General features: G+C 37.5%; 3 protein-coding genes across 3 annotated transcripts; 2 read left to right on the top strand and 1 right to left on the bottom strand.

The window, feature by feature from the left end:
* Nucleotides 1-858: 858 nt before the first annotated feature.
* LOC132166395 (phenylalanine ammonia-lyase-like) lies at nucleotides 859-3,431 on the bottom strand. Its single transcript, XM_059577199.1, has one exon. The coding sequence runs from the start codon at nucleotides 3,280-3,282 to the stop codon at nucleotides 973-975; it is 2,310 nt and encodes a 769-aa protein (XP_059433182.1). The 5' UTR covers nucleotides 3,283-3,431; the 3' UTR covers nucleotides 859-972.
* A 4,298-nt stretch (nucleotides 3,432-7,729) lies between these two features.
* Nucleotides 7,730-10,313, top strand: LOC132166394 (phenylalanine ammonia-lyase-like). The gene has a single exon (XM_059577198.1). It carries the CDS (start codon nucleotides 7,877-7,879, stop codon nucleotides 10,184-10,186), a length of 2,310 nt encoding a protein of 769 aa, XP_059433181.1. The 5' UTR covers nucleotides 7,730-7,876; the 3' UTR covers nucleotides 10,187-10,313.
* Nucleotides 10,314-19,672: 9,359 nt separating this feature from the next.
* Nucleotides 19,673-22,141, top strand: LOC132164899 (phenylalanine ammonia-lyase-like). Its single transcript, XM_059575411.1, has one exon. The coding sequence runs from the start codon at nucleotides 19,714-19,716 to the stop codon at nucleotides 22,021-22,023; it is 2,310 nt and encodes a 769-aa protein (XP_059431394.1). The 5' UTR covers nucleotides 19,673-19,713; the 3' UTR covers nucleotides 22,024-22,141.
* The last annotated feature ends 614 nt before the right edge of the window (nucleotides 22,142-22,755 follow it).

Here is a 22,755-nt window from a genome sequence, read left to right as displayed (position 1 = left end):
CTTGGGGATCTCAATGGGTCACATAACAAAGAATAATGCTATTTAATAGATTAATGTTAACTTCCATACAATTGGATGATGTGGTGATAAAAATTAGTCATATGATCAATATTTGTATAAATAAAAAATAAATAAAAAATTAACGTTTAAATCAGCACTTTGATATAACTCGAGTTTGTTTAAAAAATAAATGAATCGAGCTTAAACAAACTATCTAGCGGTATGATAAGAGCAACTTGTGTTGGAAATAAAATAAAATGAACAAAACTTGAATAGTCAATACTTCACCCGATTACGAGCCTGTAAATTTGAATAAAAATAATAATGTTAAATATTTGTTATTATTTAACTACAACAATTTCATTTAAAAAAACAAATCATATTGGTTAGTCGGGCGGAAGACTTACTGTTGACTTTGTAAATTATTTATGGAATTGATTTCGAATTTGATCGTAGTGATTTTTTTTTTTTTTTTTTTGACATGGATCGTAATGTTTTCAAGTGCATTGATCAAATCGTTGAAATTGTATATACTTTATTAGGGCTAAAAAACTTGATTGTGATTGCATTTGAAAATAGAGCTTTTAAGTTAAAAAAAGTTTTTGGGCAAAAGCTTCATTTTTAAGTTTTTGCTAAAAGTGCTTTTTGATTATTTTTAGGCTTTTTAGACCCTTAAAAACGCTTTTAATTTTTTTACCAAGCGAATATGTTTTTTTTTTCAAATGAGCTTTTTGAGTGTTAAAAGCACTTTTAGCCCTTCAAACGCAATCCTAAACAGACCCAAAATGGTTGCAGTGTAAGATTGTGGGCATGACTTCAGCAAAAGAGAAAAGAACAAATGAGAGAGAGAGAGAGAGAGATGAAAAATGAAAAGATATTATTAATTCCACTCAATCTTTTAGGATCGATGTTTACAACAGAAATGTTGGGGACTAAATCGTAATCTCATACAAGCGTTACAAAAGAAGAAGATCAAAAGGCTACTCCGCGGCCGCCACTGGTAGGAGTTGGAACTCTAGGAGATCTAACCTTCTCAAACCAACCCCAATACTCAGGATTACATTGCATTGGAGAAGACAACGACAGAGGCCTTGGAGTGAATGGACCGGCACACCCTTTCCAATTTGTCAAGCACTTCACCACCACATCTCCCAATTTCCCTTCATTGATCGCCTCATATACCTTCTCTATATCCTCCCCTGGACTCACCTTCTTCGCTCCGCTTAGCAGCTCTGTCCCCACTTCACTCCTCACTAACCGATATATCGGATATGTCCTGCATTTCTTTATTCTGTTCGCCACCGGAAAATCTCCTTTCTCAAATCTCTCCCGCGCTTTCGTTACTTCCTCTCCAAGCCTTGCTTTCAGTTCGTCTAGGAATACTGGAATCCGCTTGAAGATTGAGAAGCCCTCGTCATTTCCATTTTCACCCTTTGAAGGATCTTCCAGTGCTTTCTCTACAAGCACTTCTCGCAGTTGGGACAAGAGGGCATAAGAGGGATTTGTGGGGTCGTCCAGATAAGAGAATACCGGCAGGTGTTCAATTACCTGCAACAATTCTTTCTCGCAGAAGCGGGATTCAAGCAGCGATCCATCTTCAGCAGTGTAAAGGGTCTTCCTCACAACTTGGAGGACGACATGTTTGACAACCTCCCTCATGTTCTCCTCCAGATGTCTCAGATCAACTGCCTGGCAAAGCGCCACCATGTATGTGGCAGACATAAGCTTCAGGATCTCAATGGCTTCTGCACTCTTTCTGGCTGAAATCAAACCCAGAGAATTTACATCTTGATTGTGTTGTTCAGCACTCTGTACGTGTGTTGTGACAGGGTTGGCCAGGTATTGAAGCTCAGAGCAGTATGCAGCCATGGCTATCTCTGCCCCTTTGAACCCATAATCCAAGCTTGGATTAGGCCCGCCGCTCAAATTGGAAGGTAACCCATTGTTGTAGTAGTCACATACGAGCTCGGAGAACTGAGCAAACATGAGTTTCCCAATTGCTGCAACGGCAATGCGGAGATTGTCCATGGAGACACCGATTGGTGTACCCTGGAAATTCCCTCCATGGAGAGCAATATCTCGAGCAACATCGATCAATGGGTTGTCATTCACAGAATTGATTTCCCTTTCAATTGAATGCGTTGCCATGCGAATAACTTCAATTTGGGGTCCGAGCCATTGGGGAGAGGTTCTGAGTGCGTACCTGTCCTGTTTTGGCTTTGACAATGGGTCTTTCTCGTGACGAAGATTTGCTTCCTTCATGTAGTCGCTCTCATCCAAAAGGTACTCCATGATAGCAGCTGCTTCAATCTGCCCAGGATGGTGCTTGAGCTCATGCGTCAGTGGGTCTGTGAATTCGGGCTTGCCGACCATGACTTCGCAGAAGAAAGCAGAGAGAACTTCTGCAAACAGAGCCAAAACGTTGGCATCAAAACAAACTGTTGCAGCCACAGCCGAGCCAACAGCTGTCCCATTTACAAGAGCTAAGCCCTCCTTTGCTTGCAGCTCGAAAGGAGCTGGAATCCCTGCCCTCTTGAGAGCTTCCAAGGCTGTGATTTCTTCATTTTCAGGGGTGACCACTTTGGAATTATGGCGGCCAGTCAATAAACCAGCAATATAAGATAGCGGTACAAGATCCCCTGAAGCCGTGATAGTCCCCCTTAGAGGCAGCTTCGGGATCAAATTTTTGTTCATCAGCTTGGCCATGCCTTCGAGTACCTCCCATCGAATACCGGAATAGCCCTGCATCAGTGTATTTGCGCGAACGAGCATAGCTACCTTTGAATAAGTGGACGGAAGACTCTCTTTCCCGATCACTCCGGCATTAAGGAACCGTATAAGCTCTGTCTGGAGGTCGGTAGTTTTGCTGGTGCGCCGGTGTGACGTGGCTCCAAAACCAGTGGTAACACCGTACGTGTCTGTTCCACGGGAGATGTTTTCGGCAACCCAATTGGCGCTTTTTGCGACACGTTCACGCGCCGTGGCTTCATCAAGGTTAACCTTGACTTCACTGCGGCGAGCGATTGCAGTGACCTGAGCAACAGTGAGGGAGGTGCCCTGGATGTCGACGGTTTGCAACTTTGAAAATTGGGACACCATGCGGCAGACTTCATCGAAATGGGTGCATTCGAGTGCCTCTGCAGCTTTCTTCCAGTGTAGAGGGGCTGACAAGTGAGAATTTTCCGACACACAAATGAGGTTGACGGTGTCTTTTGAGAGAGGAAGAGGCGGAGGAATTGGACGGACATGTTTGAGTGGGCGGGCAAGTCCGTCGGATGCCATGTCTCTAGGATTTGAGAAGAGATTTCAGAGGGTGAAGAAGAGGCTGCAGAAATGGGATTGGTGAGTTGTTGTTGATGAGTTTGAGAGGGAAGTAGTTAGTGGCATCTATTTATAGTAGTCACAAGTGCTCAAGTGGCGGCCTGCATCAACGTTAATGTCTTGGTCGAAAGTGGGGTTTTTTTTTGGTTGGTGAAGATGGAGGAAGTTGCATGGAAGTTTTTGGTTGGTGGGTTTCTTCCTTGTACTCCATAGAAGACCATTGACTCTGAGGAGATGCCACTCACTCACATAATCCCCCGGCCGGCACCCTTTGCCTTATTCAAATGGTTGGTGGGATTTTTTTTGGGTTGGTGGGTTTCTACTTTCTTACCAGGTCTCTTAATTGGTTCATTTCAAATTTTCAACCAAGTCACCAACCTTTTATTGTCCTTTAGCTTATATGATTATATCCTAAATAAATTATTTCAAAGTGGAATCCTTATTAATTATCACATGAAAATTATGCATTTCTATTTAATTCATATTATATCTCTTAGTGACAATTTCCTTGGTGATAACAAAAAGCATTGCTTTTCTATTTGTTTATTTTTGGTAAGTAAGATCACATAAAGATTCTAGTAAATGGTTAATGGGATATCAAAAGGGGGGCAAATTATGGACGTTTGATACCAAGAAAGAGATAATTCAAGCAAGGTGGGACTGGAATGAGAAAGGAGATGGCTCTAAATATTTCTTCAAAGGCATTTCCCAATGCCCACATTTAAATAAAGGATCCGATCAAATTGACCTTCTTTTTGTGGACAATAATACTTTAAAACCTATTAACCAATTAGAGCATTCACAACAACTATTTTATAACTATTTTCCTTATTGTTAGATCACTTTGAACGCCTAAAGACTCAATTGCTCCAACAAAAATTACATCCAATGCAGGGTTTACTACTTCAACTTGTAAATTTTTTTTTAAAATCACATAAAATATTGCTTGCCTTTCAATTGGAAATGTATCTCTTCTTAATTCTTATGAACCATACGTTACGTACTTGTTTGGGAAGACAATTCTTCCCAATTTTTCTCTAACTTTTTTTTTTTTTTTAGTTGATTTGATATCACTAATATTCAATTCAACTCAAAAATTTTCAACTTTATTCAAAATTTTATATTCTTCAAACAATCCAAAAATAATCTACAACTCTTTTTTCTCATCAATATTCGCAATTTTAAATTCAGTTCAGTAGAATAGAAAAAAATCTGAAACCCAAACAAGCCGTAACAAATATGCTTTTCCTCAATTTTTTTTTTTTTTATTTTTTTTTTATAAAAAATATATATATAATAAAGTTTCCGTACTGCACAAGTTGCCACTTGGTAAATTAGAATTATACCCAACACATCATTTGAAAGTGCAAGAAGCATTTGAGTCATACAAGTGTCACTTGGGTCAGTGAGAAGACATGCATGTCTACTGTCTTCATGAATTTTAAAGCAGCGTCTCTCGGTTCATTTCGACCAACCTCTTGGTGTCTTTTTGCTTCGGGTCATGTTTGAAACACCAAATGATTATTTTATTGATAAAATAAATATTTATTACTAAGTGGGTATAGAAGAAACTGGAATGAAATTAAATAATTATGTATTTTACTCTTAGGTACAATATAATATACTGATGATTATAATCATGTAGTCGCTTTTTCAATTTTGATTGGGCTATAGTCCAATGCAACTCCATCCAGGTATAACAAGACTCGATACAACTAATAGTATTCTCATTTTCTCTCTCTCATATATATATATATATCCAAATATTTTAAAAAATTTCTTGAAGTTATACCACAATGATAAATTCAAGATTGATGTGCTTATAATTCACTCCCGTGCGTCTCTTGCCTTTGTTTCAATTATTCGTGTACCTACTCCTTATTTGTTTGAAGAATTTAGTGCATTTAAGTACTCCAAAGAAGACCATTGACTTAGAGGAGATGCCACTCACTCACATGCCCCCTGACACTATCGCTTCTTGGCATAGTTGGTGGGAGTCAATTGGTTCATTTCAACCAAGAGTGACCAACCCATTATTGTCTTTTAGCTTTGCCTTTTATGATGCATGAATCACGATTTGTGGGACGTAGCTTCATCAAATTATTAGCTGATGCAAGGAACAGTACTACGTACAATGACTGTAAAGTGTAAATTGTCTTTGTAAGGAGGAGTTCCGCTAGTAAAATAAGGTAAATTGATTAACGACAATAATACTCTAATGCTTAAGTCAGTAAATTTTTTTTTTATAGAAAATAATAACAAGTAAAACTAGATAAATGAGAGTAAGAAAATGTATATGAGTGATAATTGGTAAGGTATATCAAAAGTGCCCTTGACAGCATGGAAATAGCCTTAATTAATTAATGTGTGCTTCTCTTAGGACTTTCTTAGCTAAGACCCAATATTAGTATGTAGTATGGTCCTTCAATTAATAATAAAGAGAAGCATATAGTGCCTGTCAAGATTGACCATAAGAGAAGAATAACAAGACTGACCAGCAGGATGGAGTATTTTTCTCTTTTTTGTTTGTTTTTGTAGTTTTCACTCTCCCTATCAAACAATATTCCAAATTTTTAGTTCAATACAGATTTCCTTCTCTGCAGGAAATGCTATATTTGGACTTGCATCCACTTGAACTCTACTTCTCAGCAAGAGATATATATATGCTCTATTTAAACAGTTTTCCTGGTGGTGGAATATCAATAGAAAGCATTTGCAAAAGAGGAGAAAAATAAATAAAAGGGTTTTTCGGTGTGGGCCGGCAAGAGATGATTCTAATATGCTTAAGTTAGTATGTATTTAAAGAATAGCTTGAAATGAAAATAGTACTGAGTTTTTGGAAAGAGGCTAAAAGTCCCTATTACTTGAATGTGGGTTGCATTTTATAATAGTTTGCCATCAACTGCTCACCGTCGGTTCCTCCATGAAAGTTTTTGGAGTGGTTTATCCTATGGCTCTTCACATCATATTGGATACTCTTATGTACCCACAAATCTAGTTGTATGAATGAGCAAGAAGCATAATTCTAATTATCTATTCACGGTTGAAGTAGAATATATTGTTGCTAGAAGTTGCTGCACTTAGTTGCTATGGATGAAGAAACTATTAATTACAGATTATGGACTTCGCCAAGACACTATAATGGTCTATTGTGACAATCAAAGTACAATCAACATCTTCAAAAATCATGTGCATCACAAACGAACCAAACACATTGACATCAAATATCACTTTATTCTTGACTTGGTTGAGTCTAAGATGCTGCTCTAGACTTTGTCATAAGGAAGTCACGTAATAGAAGATTGGCCAATGAGCAGTTAGAGCTACTAAGGAAACAAGGAGGTAAGGAAGGAATGTCTACATACAGAGGGTCTTAATATTTTACAAAGGAATTTAAAAGTTTACCATGCTTCTACTTTGAATTTTCTATAGTTGTTGATGCAATTTTTTGGTCCAACAATCTCTGATTTGTGTGATCTTCGCGTTCTTCGAAGCGTCTTTCATCTTCGTTCTTTGGGCTCATATAAAATAACAAGAGCGTCAAAGATGCTTAAATTAGCAATCGTATATGGAGTCTAAATGTAGCATAAGGAAATTGAGAATTGATTGATCGATCCCCATGCCTTGAGTTTCCTTTTATTGGGTTTTATTTGTGTAACCATTTCCTCAATCTTCTCCCTTCAGATGATTGAGAGATAATTTGAAATATTGGAGATAATGTGAGGTAGTTGAGATAATGTAAAAATAATGGAGGGTTGTTGAGAGATAGTAGGACTCATAGTGAATTTTATCTCCCCAACAATAGTAAATGATCATTTGGAAATGACGGTCTCAAAATAGTTTCATCGTTGAAGTGTTCAAATTCAACTGCCTCAAAATAGTTTTATTTTGGATGTGTTCAAACACTATAAAAAACCTTCTAATTTGGACACATTAGTAACGTGCCAATAGGCTTGGATTTGGGGTTGGTCACCAAATATCATTGTCACATTGTGCAAAGCGTTTTCCTTTCGGTTGGTTTAATTTTTAATTAGTGCAATATGTTAACTCAAATTGTTGCAAGACAGTGCATTCGTGTGCTTAATTTGGTTGGATTCGGGTCCCTTCAAATATAAAACTATAAACGTAACACAAACACTAGTGTAATCTTGTGTGGTGAAATACCAAACTAAACTCTCGGCTGGTCAATATTGGCATGCATTTTTCCATCTCATTATCACTAATTTGATCACCAAGGAAGCACGTGCTATAACCCTCAGAGTCAATGGTCTTGTATGGAGTAATTGGAAGAAGCGACCCGCACAAACCCCACCAACCAAAACCTTCCACCATATCCTATTATATATCCATCCATGGAACTTCAATCTTCACCAACCAAAGCCCCTCTTTCGACCAAGACATTAACGCTGATTCAGGCTGCCACTTGAGCACTTGTGACTACTATAAATAGAAGCCACTAACTACTTCCCTCTCAAACTCATCAACAACAGCTCACCAATCCCATTTCTGCAGCCTCTTCTTCACCCTCTGAAATCTCTTCTCAAATCCTAAAGACATGGCAACCGACGGACTTGCCCGCCCACTCAAACATGTCCGTCCAATTCCTCCGCCTCTTCCTCTCTCAAAAGACACCGTCAACCTCATTTGTGTGTCGGAAAATTCTCACTTGTCAGCCCCTCTACACTGGAAGAAAGCTGCAGAGGCACTCGAATGCACCCATTTCGATGAAGTCTGCCGCATGGTGTCCCAATTTTCAAAGTTGCAAACCGTCGACATCCAGGGCACCTCCCTCACTGTTGCTCAGGTCACTGCAATCGCTCGCCGCAGTGAAGTCAAGGTTAACCTCGATGAAGCCACGGCGCGTGAACGTGTCGCCAAAAGCGCCAACTGGGTTGCCGAAAACATCTCCCGTGGAACAGACACCTACGGTGTTACCACTGGGTTTGGAGCCACGTCACACCGGCGCACCAGCAAAACTACCGACCTCCAGACAGAGCTTATACGGTTCCTTAATGCCGGAGTGATCGGGAAAGAGAGTCTTCCGTCCACTTATTCAAAGGTAGCTATGCTCGTTCGCGCAAACACACTGATGCAGGGCTATTCCGGTATTCGATGGGAGGTACTCGAAGGCATGGCCAAACTGATGAACAAAAATTTGATCCCGAAGCTGCCCCTAAGGGGGACTATCACTGCTTCGGGGGATCTTGTACCGCTTTCTTACATTGCTGGTTTATTGACTGGCCGCCATAATTCCAAAGTGGTCACCCCTGAAAATGAAGAAATCACAGCCTTGGAAGCTCTCAAGAGGGCAGGAATTCCAGCTCCTTTCGAGCTCCAAGCAAAGGAGGGCTTAGCTCTTGTAAATGGGACGGCTGTTGGCTCGGCTGTGGCTGCAACGGTTTGTTTTGATGCCAACGTTTTGGCTCTGTTTGCAGAAGTTCTCTCTGCTTTCTTCTGCGAAGTCATGGTCGGCAAGCCCGAGTTCACAGACCCATTGACGCATGAGCTCAAGCACCATCCTGGCCAGATTGAAGCAGCTGCTATCATGGAGTACCTTTTGGATGAGAGCGACTACATGAAGGAAGCAAATCTTCGTCACGAGAAAGACCCATTGTCAAAGCCAAAACAGGACAGGTATGCACTCAGAACCTCTCCCCAATGGCTCGGACCCCAAATTGAAGTTATTCGCATGGCAACGCATTCAATTGAAAGGGAAATCAATTCTGTGAATGACAACCCATTGATCGATGTTGCTCGAGATATTGCTCTCCATGGAGGGAATTTCCAGGGTACGCCAATCGGTGTCTCCATGGACAATCTCCGCATTGCCGTTGCAGCAATTGGGAAACTCATGTTTGCTCAGTTCTCTGAGCTCGTATGTGACTACTACAACAATGGGTTGCCTTCCAATTTGAGCGGCGGGCCTAATCCAAGCTTGGATTATGGGTTCAAAGGGGCAGAGATAGCCATGGCTGCATACTGCTCTGAGCTTCAGTACCTGGCCAACCCTGTCACAACACACGTACAGAGTGCTGAACAACACAATCAAGATGTAAATTCTCTGGGTTTGATTTCAGCCAGAAAGAGTGCAGAAGCCATTGAGATCCTGAAGCTTATGTCTGCCACATACATGGTGGCGCTTTGCCAGGCAGTTGATCTGAGACATCTGGAAGAGAACATGAGGGAGGTTGTCAAACATGTCGTCCTCCAAGTTGTGAGGAAGACCCTTTACACTGCTGAAGATGGATCGCTGCTTGAATCCCGCTTCTGCGAGAAAGAATTGTTGCAGGTAATTGAACACCTGCCGGTATTCTCTTATCTGGACGACCCCACAAATCCCTCTTATGCCCTCTTGTCCCAACTGCGAGAAGTGCTTGTAGAGAAAGCACTGGAAGATCCTTCAAAGGGTGAAAATGGAAATGACGAGGGCTTCTCAATCTTCAAGCGGATTCCAGTATTCCTAGACGAACTGAAAGCAAGGCTTGGAGAGGAGGTAACGAAAGCGCGGGAGAGATTTGAGAAAGGAGATTTTCCGGTGGCGAACAGAATAAAGAAATGCAGGACATATCCGATATATCGGTTAGTGAGGAGTGAAGTGGGGACAGAGCTGCTAAGCGGAGCGAAGAAGGTGAGTCCAGGGGAGGATATAGAGAAGGTATATGAGGCGATCAATGGAGGGAAATTGGGAGATGTGGTGGTGAAGTGCTTGACAAATTGGAAAGGGTGTGCTGGTCCATTCACTCCAAGGCCTCTGTCGTTGTCTTCTCCAATGCAATGTAATCCTGAGTATTGGGGTTGGTTTGAGAAGGTTAGATCTCCTAGAGTTCCAACTCCTACCAGTGGCGGCCGCGGAGGAGCCTTTTGATGTCCTTGACTGCTTGTTTCTCTTCTTCTTCTTTTGAAACGCTTGTATGAGATTACGATTTAGTCCCCAACATTTCTGTTGTAAACATCGATCCTAAAATCACATTAAATATTTTTTGCCTTTCAATTGGAAACGTATCTCTTGTTAATTCTTATGAGCCATACGTTGCCTACTTGTTTGGGAAGACAATTCTTCCCAATTTTTCTCAACTTTTTTTCTCTTTTTTAGTTGATTTGATACCACTAATACTCAACTCAGAGAAGTGCTAAATAGTCAAACAAATAAACTCAAAAAAATTTACAAATTGACATGACATAGGTTTTTAAATTTAAAAAATGCAATTCTTTCTCTCTTATCTGCCATTCACGGTCTGCTATGTCAGTTTGAAAATTTTTTTAGGTTCATTTGTTTGGCTCTCTAGCACTTCCTCTCAACTCCACTCAAAATTTTTCAACTTTATTCAAAATTTTATATTCTTCAAACAATCCAAACGTAATCTCTAACTCTTTTTTCTCCTTGATATTTATAATTTTAAATTCATTTCAATAGAATAGAAAAAAATCACAAACCCAAACTTGTCCTACAAATATTCTTTTCCTCGGTTTTTTTTTTTTTTTTTTTTAAAAAAAATATAATAAAGTTTCCGTATTGCACGAGTTGCCACTTGGTAAATTAAAATTATGGCATAATTCATTTATTAAAAAAAAAATGATGTTTGTCAATTTCCCGCCCACACGTCATTTGAGAGCGGAAGAAGCATTTGAGTCAAACACGTGTCACTTGGGTTAGTGAGAAGACATGCACGTCTGCTGTCTTCATGAATTTTAAAGCAGCGTCTCTCGATTCATTTCGACCGACCTCTTGGTGTCTTTTTGCTTCTGGTCATGTTTGAAACACCAAATGATTATTTTATTGATAAAGTAAATAATTATTACCAGGTAAGTGGGTATAGAAGAAATTGGAATGAAATTAAATAATTATGTATTTTACTCTGGTACAATATAATATGCTAATGATTAGAATCATGTAGTCGCCCTTTTAAATCGGATTACATTATAGTCTAATGCAACTCCATCGTTGTATAAGAGTAGAGTAAGACTCAGTGTGGTTAATACTATTCTTTTTTTTTTCGTCTCTTATATTGATTAAGAAATAAAAAAAAAAAGGCTAATAATGATAGATCGGAGAATTCTCATTTTGGGAGTTAAATTCTTACCTTAATATATATTCAACTATTTTAGAAATTTTCTTGTGAAGTTATACCACAGATGATAAATTTAAGATTGATGTGCTTATTATAATTCACTCCTCAGTGCGTCTCTTGGCTTTGTTTAAAATTTTAAATTATTCGTGTACCTACTACTTGTTTGTTTGAAGAATTAGTGCATCCAAGTACTCCAAAGAAGACCATTGACTTAGAGGAGATGCCACTCACTCACATGCCCCCTGACTCTATTCCTTCTTGGCATGGTTGGTGGGTGTCTTGGTCGTTCATTTCAACCCCTTATTGTCTATTAGCTTTGCCTTTTATGATGCATGAATCACGATTTGTGGGACGTAGCATAATTCTTGGCTGATGCAAGTAACAGTACTACATTAATGACTGTATTTTAAACTGTCTTTTAAGGAGTTCGGCTGGTAAAGTAATTAAGGTACATTATAACACTCTAACGCTCAAATCAGTACGTAAAATATTTTTAAATAAAGAACGATAACAAGTAAAACTAAAGAAAGGAGAATTAAAGAACGTATATATATATATATGAGTGATATAGTGCCTGTCAAGATTGACCATAAGATAAGAATAACAAGACTGACCAGCAGGATGGAGTATTTTTCTCTTTTTTGTTTGTTTTTGTTGTTGTTTTCACTCTACCTATCAAACAAGATTCCAAATTTTTAGTTCAATACAGACTTGCTTCTCTGCAGGAAATGCTATATTTGAACTTGGATCCACTGCACCCACTTGAACTCTACTTCTCAGCAAGAGATGCTTTATTTAAACAGTTCTCCTGGTGGTGGAATATCAATATATAGGAAAGCATTTGCAAAAGAGGAGAACTGAAAAATAAATAAAAGGGCTTTTCTGTGTGGGCCGGCTGGCAAGAAATGACTATAATATTATTAAGTTAGTATGTAATTAAAGAATAACTTGAAATGAAAATAGGACTAAGTTTTTGGAAAGAGGCTAAAAGTCGTTATTACTTGAATGTGGGTTGCCTTTTATCAACTACTCACCATCGGTTCCTTCATGAAAGTTTTTGGAGTGTTTTATCCCACGTCTCTTCACAATATAATGGATACTCTTATGTACCCACAAATCCAGTTGCGTAAATGAGCAAGAAGCATAATTCTAATTCTCTATTAACGGTTGAAGTATAATATATTGTTGCTAGAAGTTGCCGCACTTAGTTGTCTTGGATGAAGAAACTATTAATTACAGATTATGGATTTCGCCAAGACATGCACTAAAATGGTCTACTTTGACAATCAAAGTACGATCAACATCTTCAAAAATCATGTGCATCACCCACGAACCAAATACATTGACATTAAGTATCACTTTATTCTTGACTTAGATTTAGTCTAAGATGTTGCTCTAGACTGGCCAATGAACACTTAGAGCTACTAAGGAAACAAGGAGGTAAGGAAGGAATGTACGTAGGGTCTTAATATTTTAGAAGGAAATTTGAAAGTGTTGAAAATAATTTTGGATAGTGCACAAATTCTCATTGATATAAAATAATTACAATATGAAAATTAACAATAAAATAAATAAAATACAAGAGATGAAAAGTAGAGTATGGAAAGATCTCACAATGCTATAGAATCACGCAAGTGCGTTGTCCTTAAAGGTTGATTCGTGCCTTCTGGAGTGTATAACTCGGTGTGATCGGATACTTTGATACGCAACTTCTCAGGATTAGACTATAGCGTCTAACTTCGTTAAGGACGCATTTCCAATAACAAAGTCTAATAGAACAACTCTTTAATTTGCTTGAAAATATGATGGAAAATGAAACAAAAATACTCTCCATATTGCTATTTCATAGAAAGATAATATACTCGAACAAAACTTTTTTATAGACACAAAAGTTAAAAAACAATAAGAAGTATGTTATTTTTTTTTGTTTTTGTAAGACACACCTTGTCTTGGAAAATTGAGAATATATATAGACATAGGAAGTTGAGTTTTGCCTTAAAGCTCATAACCAAGTGTTAAAGACCAAGTGGGTATAACGGTCACAAACAATTAAAGAAAATTCAATGAGTTTAATGATTCATTGTCAAAAAACGTATGGAAAACCAATTGACTTTAATGACCAACGGTCATAAGTGTTACAACTGATTTTTTTTTTTTTTGCTTTCATAAAAACTCATGATCAAACGGTAAGATGTTTAAGAGATTGAATGCAAACGGTCAATAAGAAATTAAAGTCAAAGAAAATAAAGCGTAAATAAAAATGTTTGTAACACACAATTACAACAATCCCCCACATGTTACAAACATTAGAATAATAGGAGATTTAAAGCATGTATCGATGTGGTACCCGAAGGTTTTAACCGCATCTAAGATAAATAAGTAAGAGCTTAATGAATTGTGGTAGAGTTAAACTCTTTTAACCAAATCCACAAGTTAATCAAACTTATCATCCACATAACTTTCTCCAAAAAAAATCAAATCAAATCAAATCAAATAAAGAAAATCGGGTTGTTCTATAGCGGGTTGGCGCCTTATACATGCCATGCGTCTCTGGGTTTTATAAGTGCTCTAGAGACTTGCCAAAATCTCATAGGAAGCGACACCACTTCCACACTCACATAGGTGGCGTCCATCAAGAATGTGTGTAGAGAACATCTCATCCCAACAAGTAGGGACTATGGACCCATTAAGAGTTTTAAACTCATTCTTACTCACTCTGCATCTTTTGTTACTACACCATAAAATGGCTTTCATGAGCGCTCTAGAGACCTTCCCAAGTCTCATAGGAGATAGCACCTCCACACTCATATATATGGTATCCATCAAGAGTGTGTGCAGGAAACACCCCATCCCAACAGGTAGGGACTATGGATCCATTAAGAGCTTTAAGCTCATCCTTAATCATTCTGCATCTTGTACTGTCTTACACCATAGGGATGGACTCATCACTAATCTTCTCAATAAGATAGTTAATAAACACAAATTGACAGTACCATACCTCATTTCACTTGTGACTTCGTTTCTCATTAAACCTCATTCATGGGATCTCCAATCACAGAGGTTGGGTATCAATCACAGTGTCATGATTTGGGTGTCAGTCATATCCCCATCGATGCTTCTCTCACTAGCCTTCTTGCTAGTGGCATGGTTAAAGAATCTGCAGAATTCTTTTATGACCTCACAAAGTCCATGGACATTACACCGGTCTCAATAAGCTGCCTCACAATATTGTACACTTTCTCATTATAAATCCTTTGCTCTTTGCTCGAGCTATGACAGCCTGTCAATCACAATGAAAACACAGGTGGAACTGAATTAGCATATAAAAGCAAATTAATTTATCAATAGGCTCATGGGCCATTTATCTTCAGTTCCTGCCTTTTCAAAAGCAACTAACTCTGACTTCATAGCAAACATTGCTATGCAAGTCTATTTTGAGGATATTCAAGAGACAGCTCCTCCAGCCAGAGTAAACATTAGTAGGCTTTGCTCATCTGAATCAAAAATGCAGTTAGCATCACAATATCCTTTCAATATAGCAAGATAATCACAATATGACAAACAAAAATTAATTGTGCCATTTAAGAATCTCAACAATTTAGAGATATCATCACAATGCTCAATACCTTAATTATAAGTATATCCTCAATTTGCTAACAACATATGCAATAGCAGGGCATGTACAATTTGTCAAAATATCAAGCTACCAATGATTTGTGCATATTTTTCCTTGCAAAACACTATCACCATGATTCTTAACCAAGTGTATTTTTTAATCATATGGTGTAGACATAGGTGGATAATAAAAGTGCTCAAACCTCTTAAGCATCTTTCAACATAATATGTATAAGATAAAATAATGCAATCATTATCTCTAATAACTTTAATATTCATCATGACATTAGATTTACCTATGTCTTACATATCAAAATTAGATGTAAGAAATCTTTTAACTTTATGCACAATATCAATGCTAGTTCAAAAAATAAGCAAGTTGTCAATATATATATATATATAAACAAATAATGAGACATTAATTATTGTAAAACTTGCTATGCAATTACTTGCACCATTTATCAAATATAAATTAGACAACATCACCTTGTCAAACTTTTCATGTCACTGTTTAGGAGATTGCTTTAATCCATACAAGAATTTCACCACTTTATATTCTTGACGGAATTACTAATCCCTCGGGCTGCTCCATATAAATCTCTTCACGATTTAGAAAAGTAACTTTGATATACATTTGATGTACTAGAAATTTATAAACATAAGCAATGACAAATAACATTCCAATTTATATAATTTTAGTAACCGGAAAATAATTATCAAGTAATCGACATTTTGCATTTACTTGTAGCTTTTAGCTACCAAGTCTACCATGTACTTATTTATTGCATCATCTAGTTTCTTCTTAAACACACACACACACACACACACACACATATATATATATATATATATATATATATATATATAACCAATTGAATTGGTCCTTAGGAGGTAACTCAATGAGTTCACAAGCATGGTTAGACATAATTGACTCCAATTCAATATTTATAGTTTCTAACCAAAAATGCATCAAATAGATATTTAATTGCTTCATCATAACATATTGAATAATTATCAACAATATAAGCAATAAAATCATTACCGAGATTCCTTCCGTTGTAGCTCGCTTGCTTCTTTTCAATTCTTATACATCAATAATTTATTAGAAGCAACTGAAAATTCATGAAAGATTTTTTTTCTTATTTTTCAAAGGAAACACGTGCTCAAAGAAAATAACATTTTTAGATTCAATAATAGCAAACATCACTCTTGATAGTAAGGAATCTATAGCATAAACTATTATATGTAACACCAACAAAATCACAATCATAGGTTTTAAAACCAAGTTTTCTCTTTTTAGGCTCGAGTAATATAACATTTGCCAAATATTCCCACACTTTGAGGTATTTCAAACAATGCTTATGAATGTGACAAAAAAAAAATAATGGCTTCCCCCCACACTTTGGTAGATAGCCTAAAAATTGACAATCATAGCATTCATAATTTATTCCAGTATTCTAATTTCTTTTTATTTTCTTGATGTAGCCAAGATTTACATATATAAATCTATCATGCTAAATATTAATGGAATAAACCAAAAAGTCACAATAAAATATTTTTTTTTTTTTTTTTTTAATAATAGCACACAAATGTTTTAAGAAATGACTTCTATGAGCTCATCTTTCTCCAGGTATGATATGTCATTTTCTCTTCTTTCTTTTCTGTCAATTGACAGTTCTAAAGCTGTTTTAAAAAAAACAATCATCTAACACGTTTTTCCAACTTATGATCCTTATATATACTTATATATATGCTATATATATATATATATATATATATATAGGGATTGCATATTTCGAGTTCTATCAAAGATTTTTAAAAATAAAATCTTTTTAACTAAAGCCCCAATAAATATACAAAGTATCAAGCCCAACCAAATAATAATCAACTTTTATTGGCTCATTTTAATAAATACACCAATAATATCATTCTTATGATATAATAAATTTATCATGTATCAAATGAACCTCAATAATCACATATATTTTATTCTGAACCATCATGTCAAAGAAACTTAAAAGTTGAATGATATATATGAGGAATTACCAAATAACTTAAAGTGGTTATGCTAATCTAGCATGTCATAGCTAACATAAATGTTAGATACTATTTCTTTTTTGAAATAGATGAATCAATAGAAGCCACTGCTTATCATATACAAAATTCATGTAATTATAAAATTTTGCACCAGCTTTAATTCAATCAAGGAGCACCATCATAACTTCATTTTTTTTTTCGTTTTAATAAATGAAATGTATATTATGTCTTAAAAAATAAGACCTATGAATCAGAGTTTAAAACTCACAGCAAAGCCAACAGCTTTACTCCAAGATCTTCAAAATAGATTGTCGTCATCACATACCAACTATGTGTCGTGAGAACCAATCGACTCAATATGCGCACCACATCTATTCCTCTTACTATGTGCTTACCTGCAAAAATCTTTAATAAAATGGTATTCTCTACACACAATTAGCAATACATATGTATTTTCTCCATCACAAAATGAGTAATCACTCACAGTTATTATTATTAATTTGCATTGATGTTTTCCAGCCAAACTTAGCACAACATAACAAAAAAGTGCTAAGTTCTAAGACTCTATAAAAAGGCTTAACTCTTTTTATTGTAAAAATAGTAACCCAACAATAAAAGATTATTTGACAAACAAATTAAATTAACATAAATTTGAGTTCAAAGAAAATTCTTTCAATTAAAATATTTTCACTTTCAATACCTACACATGAGATTAAGCTATTTTTCTGATAAACAAATCAATTATCAGATTTTTCACAACAAAATCTTTCTACCCAAAAATTGATTTCATCGTTCTCGTATGCGAATTGTATACCACAAACTTTTATAGTATTTGACTTTTCACAAGTTTAAATACTATTGTTATAGTCATAACCAAAATATTTGTGCAACCATCACGACTCAACCTTTAAGATTGTTGGAAATAATTTTGGATGGTGCACAAATTCTCATTGATATAAAATAATTACAATATGAAAATTAACAATAAAATAAATAAAATACAAGAGATGAAAAGTAGAGTATGGAAAGATCTCACAATGCTATAGAATCACACAAGAGCGTTGTCCTTAAAGGTTGATTCGTGCGTCCCGGAGTGTATAACAAAGTGCAATCGGATCCTTTGACACGCAACTGCCCAAGATTAGACTATAGCGTCTAACTTGGTTAAGGACGTACTTCCAATAACGAAGTCTAATAGAACAACCCTTTAATTTGCTTGAAAAATATGATGGAAAATGAAACAAAAATACTCTCCATATTGCTATTTCATAGAAAGATAATATACTCGAACAAAACTTTTGTATAGACACAAAAGTTAAAAAACAGTAAAAAGTATGTTATTTTTTTTGTTTTTGTAAGACACACCTTGTCTTGGAAAATTGAGAATATATATAGACATAGGAAGTTGAGTTTTGTCTTAAAGCTCATAATCAAGTGTTAAAGACCAAGTGGGTAAAACGGTCACAAACAATTAAAGAAAATTCAATGAGTTTAATGATTCATTGTCAAAAAAACGTATGGAAAACCAATTGACTTTAATGACCAACAGTCATAAGTGTTACAACTGATTTTTTTTTTTTGCTTTCATAAAAACTCATGATCAAACGGTAAGATGTTTAAGAGATTGAATGCAGACGGTCAATAAGAAATTAAAGTCAAAGAAAATAAAGAGTAAATAAAAATGTTTGTAACACACAATTACAACAGAAAGTTTATTATCCTTCTACTTTGGATTTTCTATAGTAAATGATCAATTATGATTGACTGTCTCAAAATAGTTTCATCTTTGATGTGTTCAAATTCAACTATAATAAAGTGATTTGAATTTGTAATGCCTCAATGAGGTCTTTGATAACACTTCTATTTATAACAAATTATAACAAATTACAAGATATACATTTGGCTTTGAAATACAAGTTTCAAACATAACAAACTAACTCAATAATAAATAAAATATTATCTAATATTGCATTTGACTTGATCTTTAGCTTTATCTTATGTATTTAAATCTGAGGAGATTATTTCAGCATCAGCTGCCTTAAAATGGTTTTAGTTTTATACTTGATATATATATGTTCAAAGGATTTGCAATATTTGGTCACTAAATATCATTGCCACATTGTGCGAAGCCTTTTCCTTTTGGTAATTGGTTTAACTTTTAATTAGTGCAATAACTTTTAATTTTAAGACAGTGCATATTCGTGTGCTTAATTGGGTTGGATTCGGGTCCCTTCAAATATAATATTATAAATGTAACACACACACTAGTGTAATCTTGTGTCGTGAAATACCAAACTCAACTCCCCGCTTATCCGGCTGCGGGCTGGTCAATCTTGGCATGCATTTTTCTATCTCATTATCACTAATTTGATCACCATTCACCAAGGAATAACCCTCAGAGTCAATGGTCTTGTATGGAGTAATTGGAAGAAGCGACCCGCACAAACCCCACCAACCAAAACCTTCCACCATATCCTATTATATATCCTTCCATGCAACTTCAATCTTCACCAACCAAAACCCCTCTTTCGACCAAGACATTAACGTTGATACAGGCCGCCACTTGAGCACTTGTGACTACTATAAATAGATGCGACTAACTACTTCCCTCTCAAACTCACCAACAACTCACCAATCCCACCTCTGAAATCTCTTCTCAAATCCAAAAGACATGGCAACCGACGGACTTGCCCGCCCACTCAAACATGTCCGTCCAATTCCTCCGCCTCTTCCTCTCTCAAAAGACACCGTCAACCTCATTTGTGTGTCGGAAAATTCTCACTTGTCAGCCCCTCTACACTGGAAGAAAGCTGCAGAGGCACTCCAATGCACCCATTTCGATGAAGTCTGCCGAATGGTGTCCCAATTTTCAAAGTTGCAAACCGTCGACATCCAGGGCACCTCCCTCACTGTTGCTCAGGTCACTGCAATCGCTCGCCGCAGTGAAGTCAAGGTTAACCTTGATGAAGCCACGGCGCGTGAACGTGTCGCCAAAAGCGCCCACTGGGTTGCCGACAACATCTCCCGTGGAACAGACACGTACGGTGTTACCACTGGGTTTGGAGCCACGTCACACCGGCGCACCAGCAAAACTACCGACCTCCAGACAGAGCTTATACGGTTCCTTAATGCCGGAGTGATCGGGAAGGAGAGTCTTCCGTCCACTTATTCAAAGGTAGCTATGCTCGTTCGCGCAAACACACTGATGCAGGGCTATTCCGGTATTCGTTGGGAGGTACTCGAAGGCATGGCCAAACTGATGAACAAAAATTTGATCCCGAAGCTGCCCCTAAGGGGGACTATCACTGCTTCGGGGGATCTTGTACCGCTTTCTTATATTGCTGGTTTATTGACTGGCCGCCATAATTCCAAAGTGGTCACCCCTGAAAATGAAGAAATCACAGCCTTGGAAGCTCTCAAGAGGGCAGGAATTCCAGCTCCTTTCGAGCTCCAAGCAAAGGAAGGCTTAGCTCTTGTAAATGGGACGGCTGTTGGCTCGGCTGTGGCTGCAACGGTTTGTTTTGATGCCAACGTTTTGGCACTGTTTGCAGAAGTTCTCTCTGCTTTCTTTTGCGAAGTCATGGTCGGCAAGCCCGAGTTCACAGACCCATTGACGCATGAGCTCAAGCACCATCCTGGCCAGATTGAAGCAGCTGCTATCATGGAGTACCTTTTGGATGAGAGCGACTACATGAAGGAAGCAAATCTTCGTCACGAGAAAGACCCATTGTCAAAGCCAAAACAGGACAGGTATGCACTCAGAACCTCTCCCCAGTGGCTCGGACCCCAAATTGAAGTTATTCGCATGGCAACGCATTCAATTGAAAGGGAAATCAATTCTGTGAATGACAACCCATTGATCGATGTTGCTCGAGATATTGCTCTCCATGGAGGGAATTTCCAGGGTACACCAATCGGTGTCTCCATGGACAATCTCCGCATTGCCGTTGCAGCAATTGGGAAACTCATGTTTGCTCAGTTCTCCGAGCTCGTATGTGACTACTACAACAATGGGTTGCCTTCCAATTTGAGCGGCGGGCCTAATCCAAGCTTGGATTATGGGTTCAAAGGGGCAGAGATAGCCATGGCTGCATACTGCTCTGAGCTTCAGTACCTGGCCAACCCTGTCACAACACACGTACAGAGTGCTGAACAACACAATCAAGATGTAAATTCTCTGGGTTTGATTTCAGCCAGAAAGAGTGCAGAAGCCATTGAGATCCTGAAGCTTATGTCTGCCACATACATGGTGGCGCTTTGCCAGGCAGTTGATCTGAGACATCTGGAGGAGAACATGAGAGAGGTTGTCAAACATGTCGTCCTCCAAGTTGTGAGGAAGACCCTTTACACTGCTGAAGATGGATCGCTGCTTGAATCCCGCTTCTGCGAGAAAGAATTGTTGCAGGTAATTGAACACCTGCCGGTATTCTCTTATCTGGATGACCCCACAAATCCCTCTTATGCCCTCTTGTCCCAACTGCGTGAAGTGCTTGTAGAGAAAGCACTGGAAGATCCTTCAAAGGGTGAAAATGGAAATGACGAGGGCTTCTCAATCTTCAAGCGGATTCCAGTATTCCTAGACGAACTGAAAGCAAGGCTTGGAGAGGAGGTAACGAAAGCGCGGGAGAGATTTGAGAAAGGAGATTTTCCGGTGGCGAACAGAATAAAGAAATGCAGGACATATCCGATCTATCGGTTAGTGAGGAGTGAAGTGGGGACAGAGCTGCTAAGCGGAGCGAAGAAGGTGAGTCCAGGGGAGGATATAGAAAAGGTATATGAGGCGATCAATGAAGGGAAATTGGGAGATGTGGTGGTGAAGTGCTTGACAAATTGGAAAGGGTGTGCTGGTCCATTCACTCCGAGGCCTCTGTCGTTGTCTTCTCCAATGCAATGTAATCCTGAGTATTGGGGTTGGTTTGAGAAGGTTAGATCTCCTAGAGTTCCAACTCCTACCAGTGGCGGCCGCGGAGGAGCCTTTTGATGTCCTTGACTCCTTGTTTCTCTTCTTCTTCTTCTTCTTCTTTTGAAACGCTTGTATGAGATTACGATTTAGTCCCCAACATTTCTGTTGTAAACATCGATCCTAAAATCACATTAAATATTTTTTGCCTTTCAATTGGAAACGTATCTCTTGTTAATTCTTATGAGCCATGTCCCTAAGGGGTAGCTCAATCGGCTGTGGACCACGCCTAATGAAGCGGAGGTCACTAGTTCGAATCCCTCTTCCCCCTTCCCTTGTGTGGACATGTTAAAAAAAAAAAATTCTTATGAGCCATACGTTGCCTACTTGTTTGGGAAGACAATTCTTCCCAATTTTTCTCAACTTTTTTTTCTCTTTTTTAGTTAATTTGATACCACTAATACTCAACTCAGAGAAGTGCTAGAAAGTCAAACAAATAAACTCAAAAAAATTTACAAACTAACATGGCAAAGGTTTTTAAATTTAAAAAATGCAATTCTTTCTTCCTTATCTGCCATTCACGGTCTGCCACGTTAGTTTGAAAATTTTTTGAGGTTCATTTGTTTGGCTCTCTAGCACTTCCTCTCAACTCCACTCAAAAATTTTCAACTTTATTCAAAATTTTATATTCTTCAAACAATCCAAACAAAATCTCTAACTCTTTTTTCTCCTTGATATTCATAATTTTAAATTCATTTCAATAGAATAGAAAAAAAATTACAAACCCAAACTTGTCCTACAAATATGCTTTTC

Source organism: Corylus avellana, chromosome ca11 (genome assembly GCF_901000735.1).
Source record: "Corylus avellana chromosome ca11, CavTom2PMs-1.0".
In the NCBI taxonomy this organism is placed as follows: Eukaryota; Viridiplantae; Streptophyta; class Magnoliopsida; order Fagales; family Betulaceae; genus Corylus; species Corylus avellana.
Note: the sequence above shows the minus strand (reverse complement) of the source record. Positions and strands in the feature narration are given on the sequence as shown.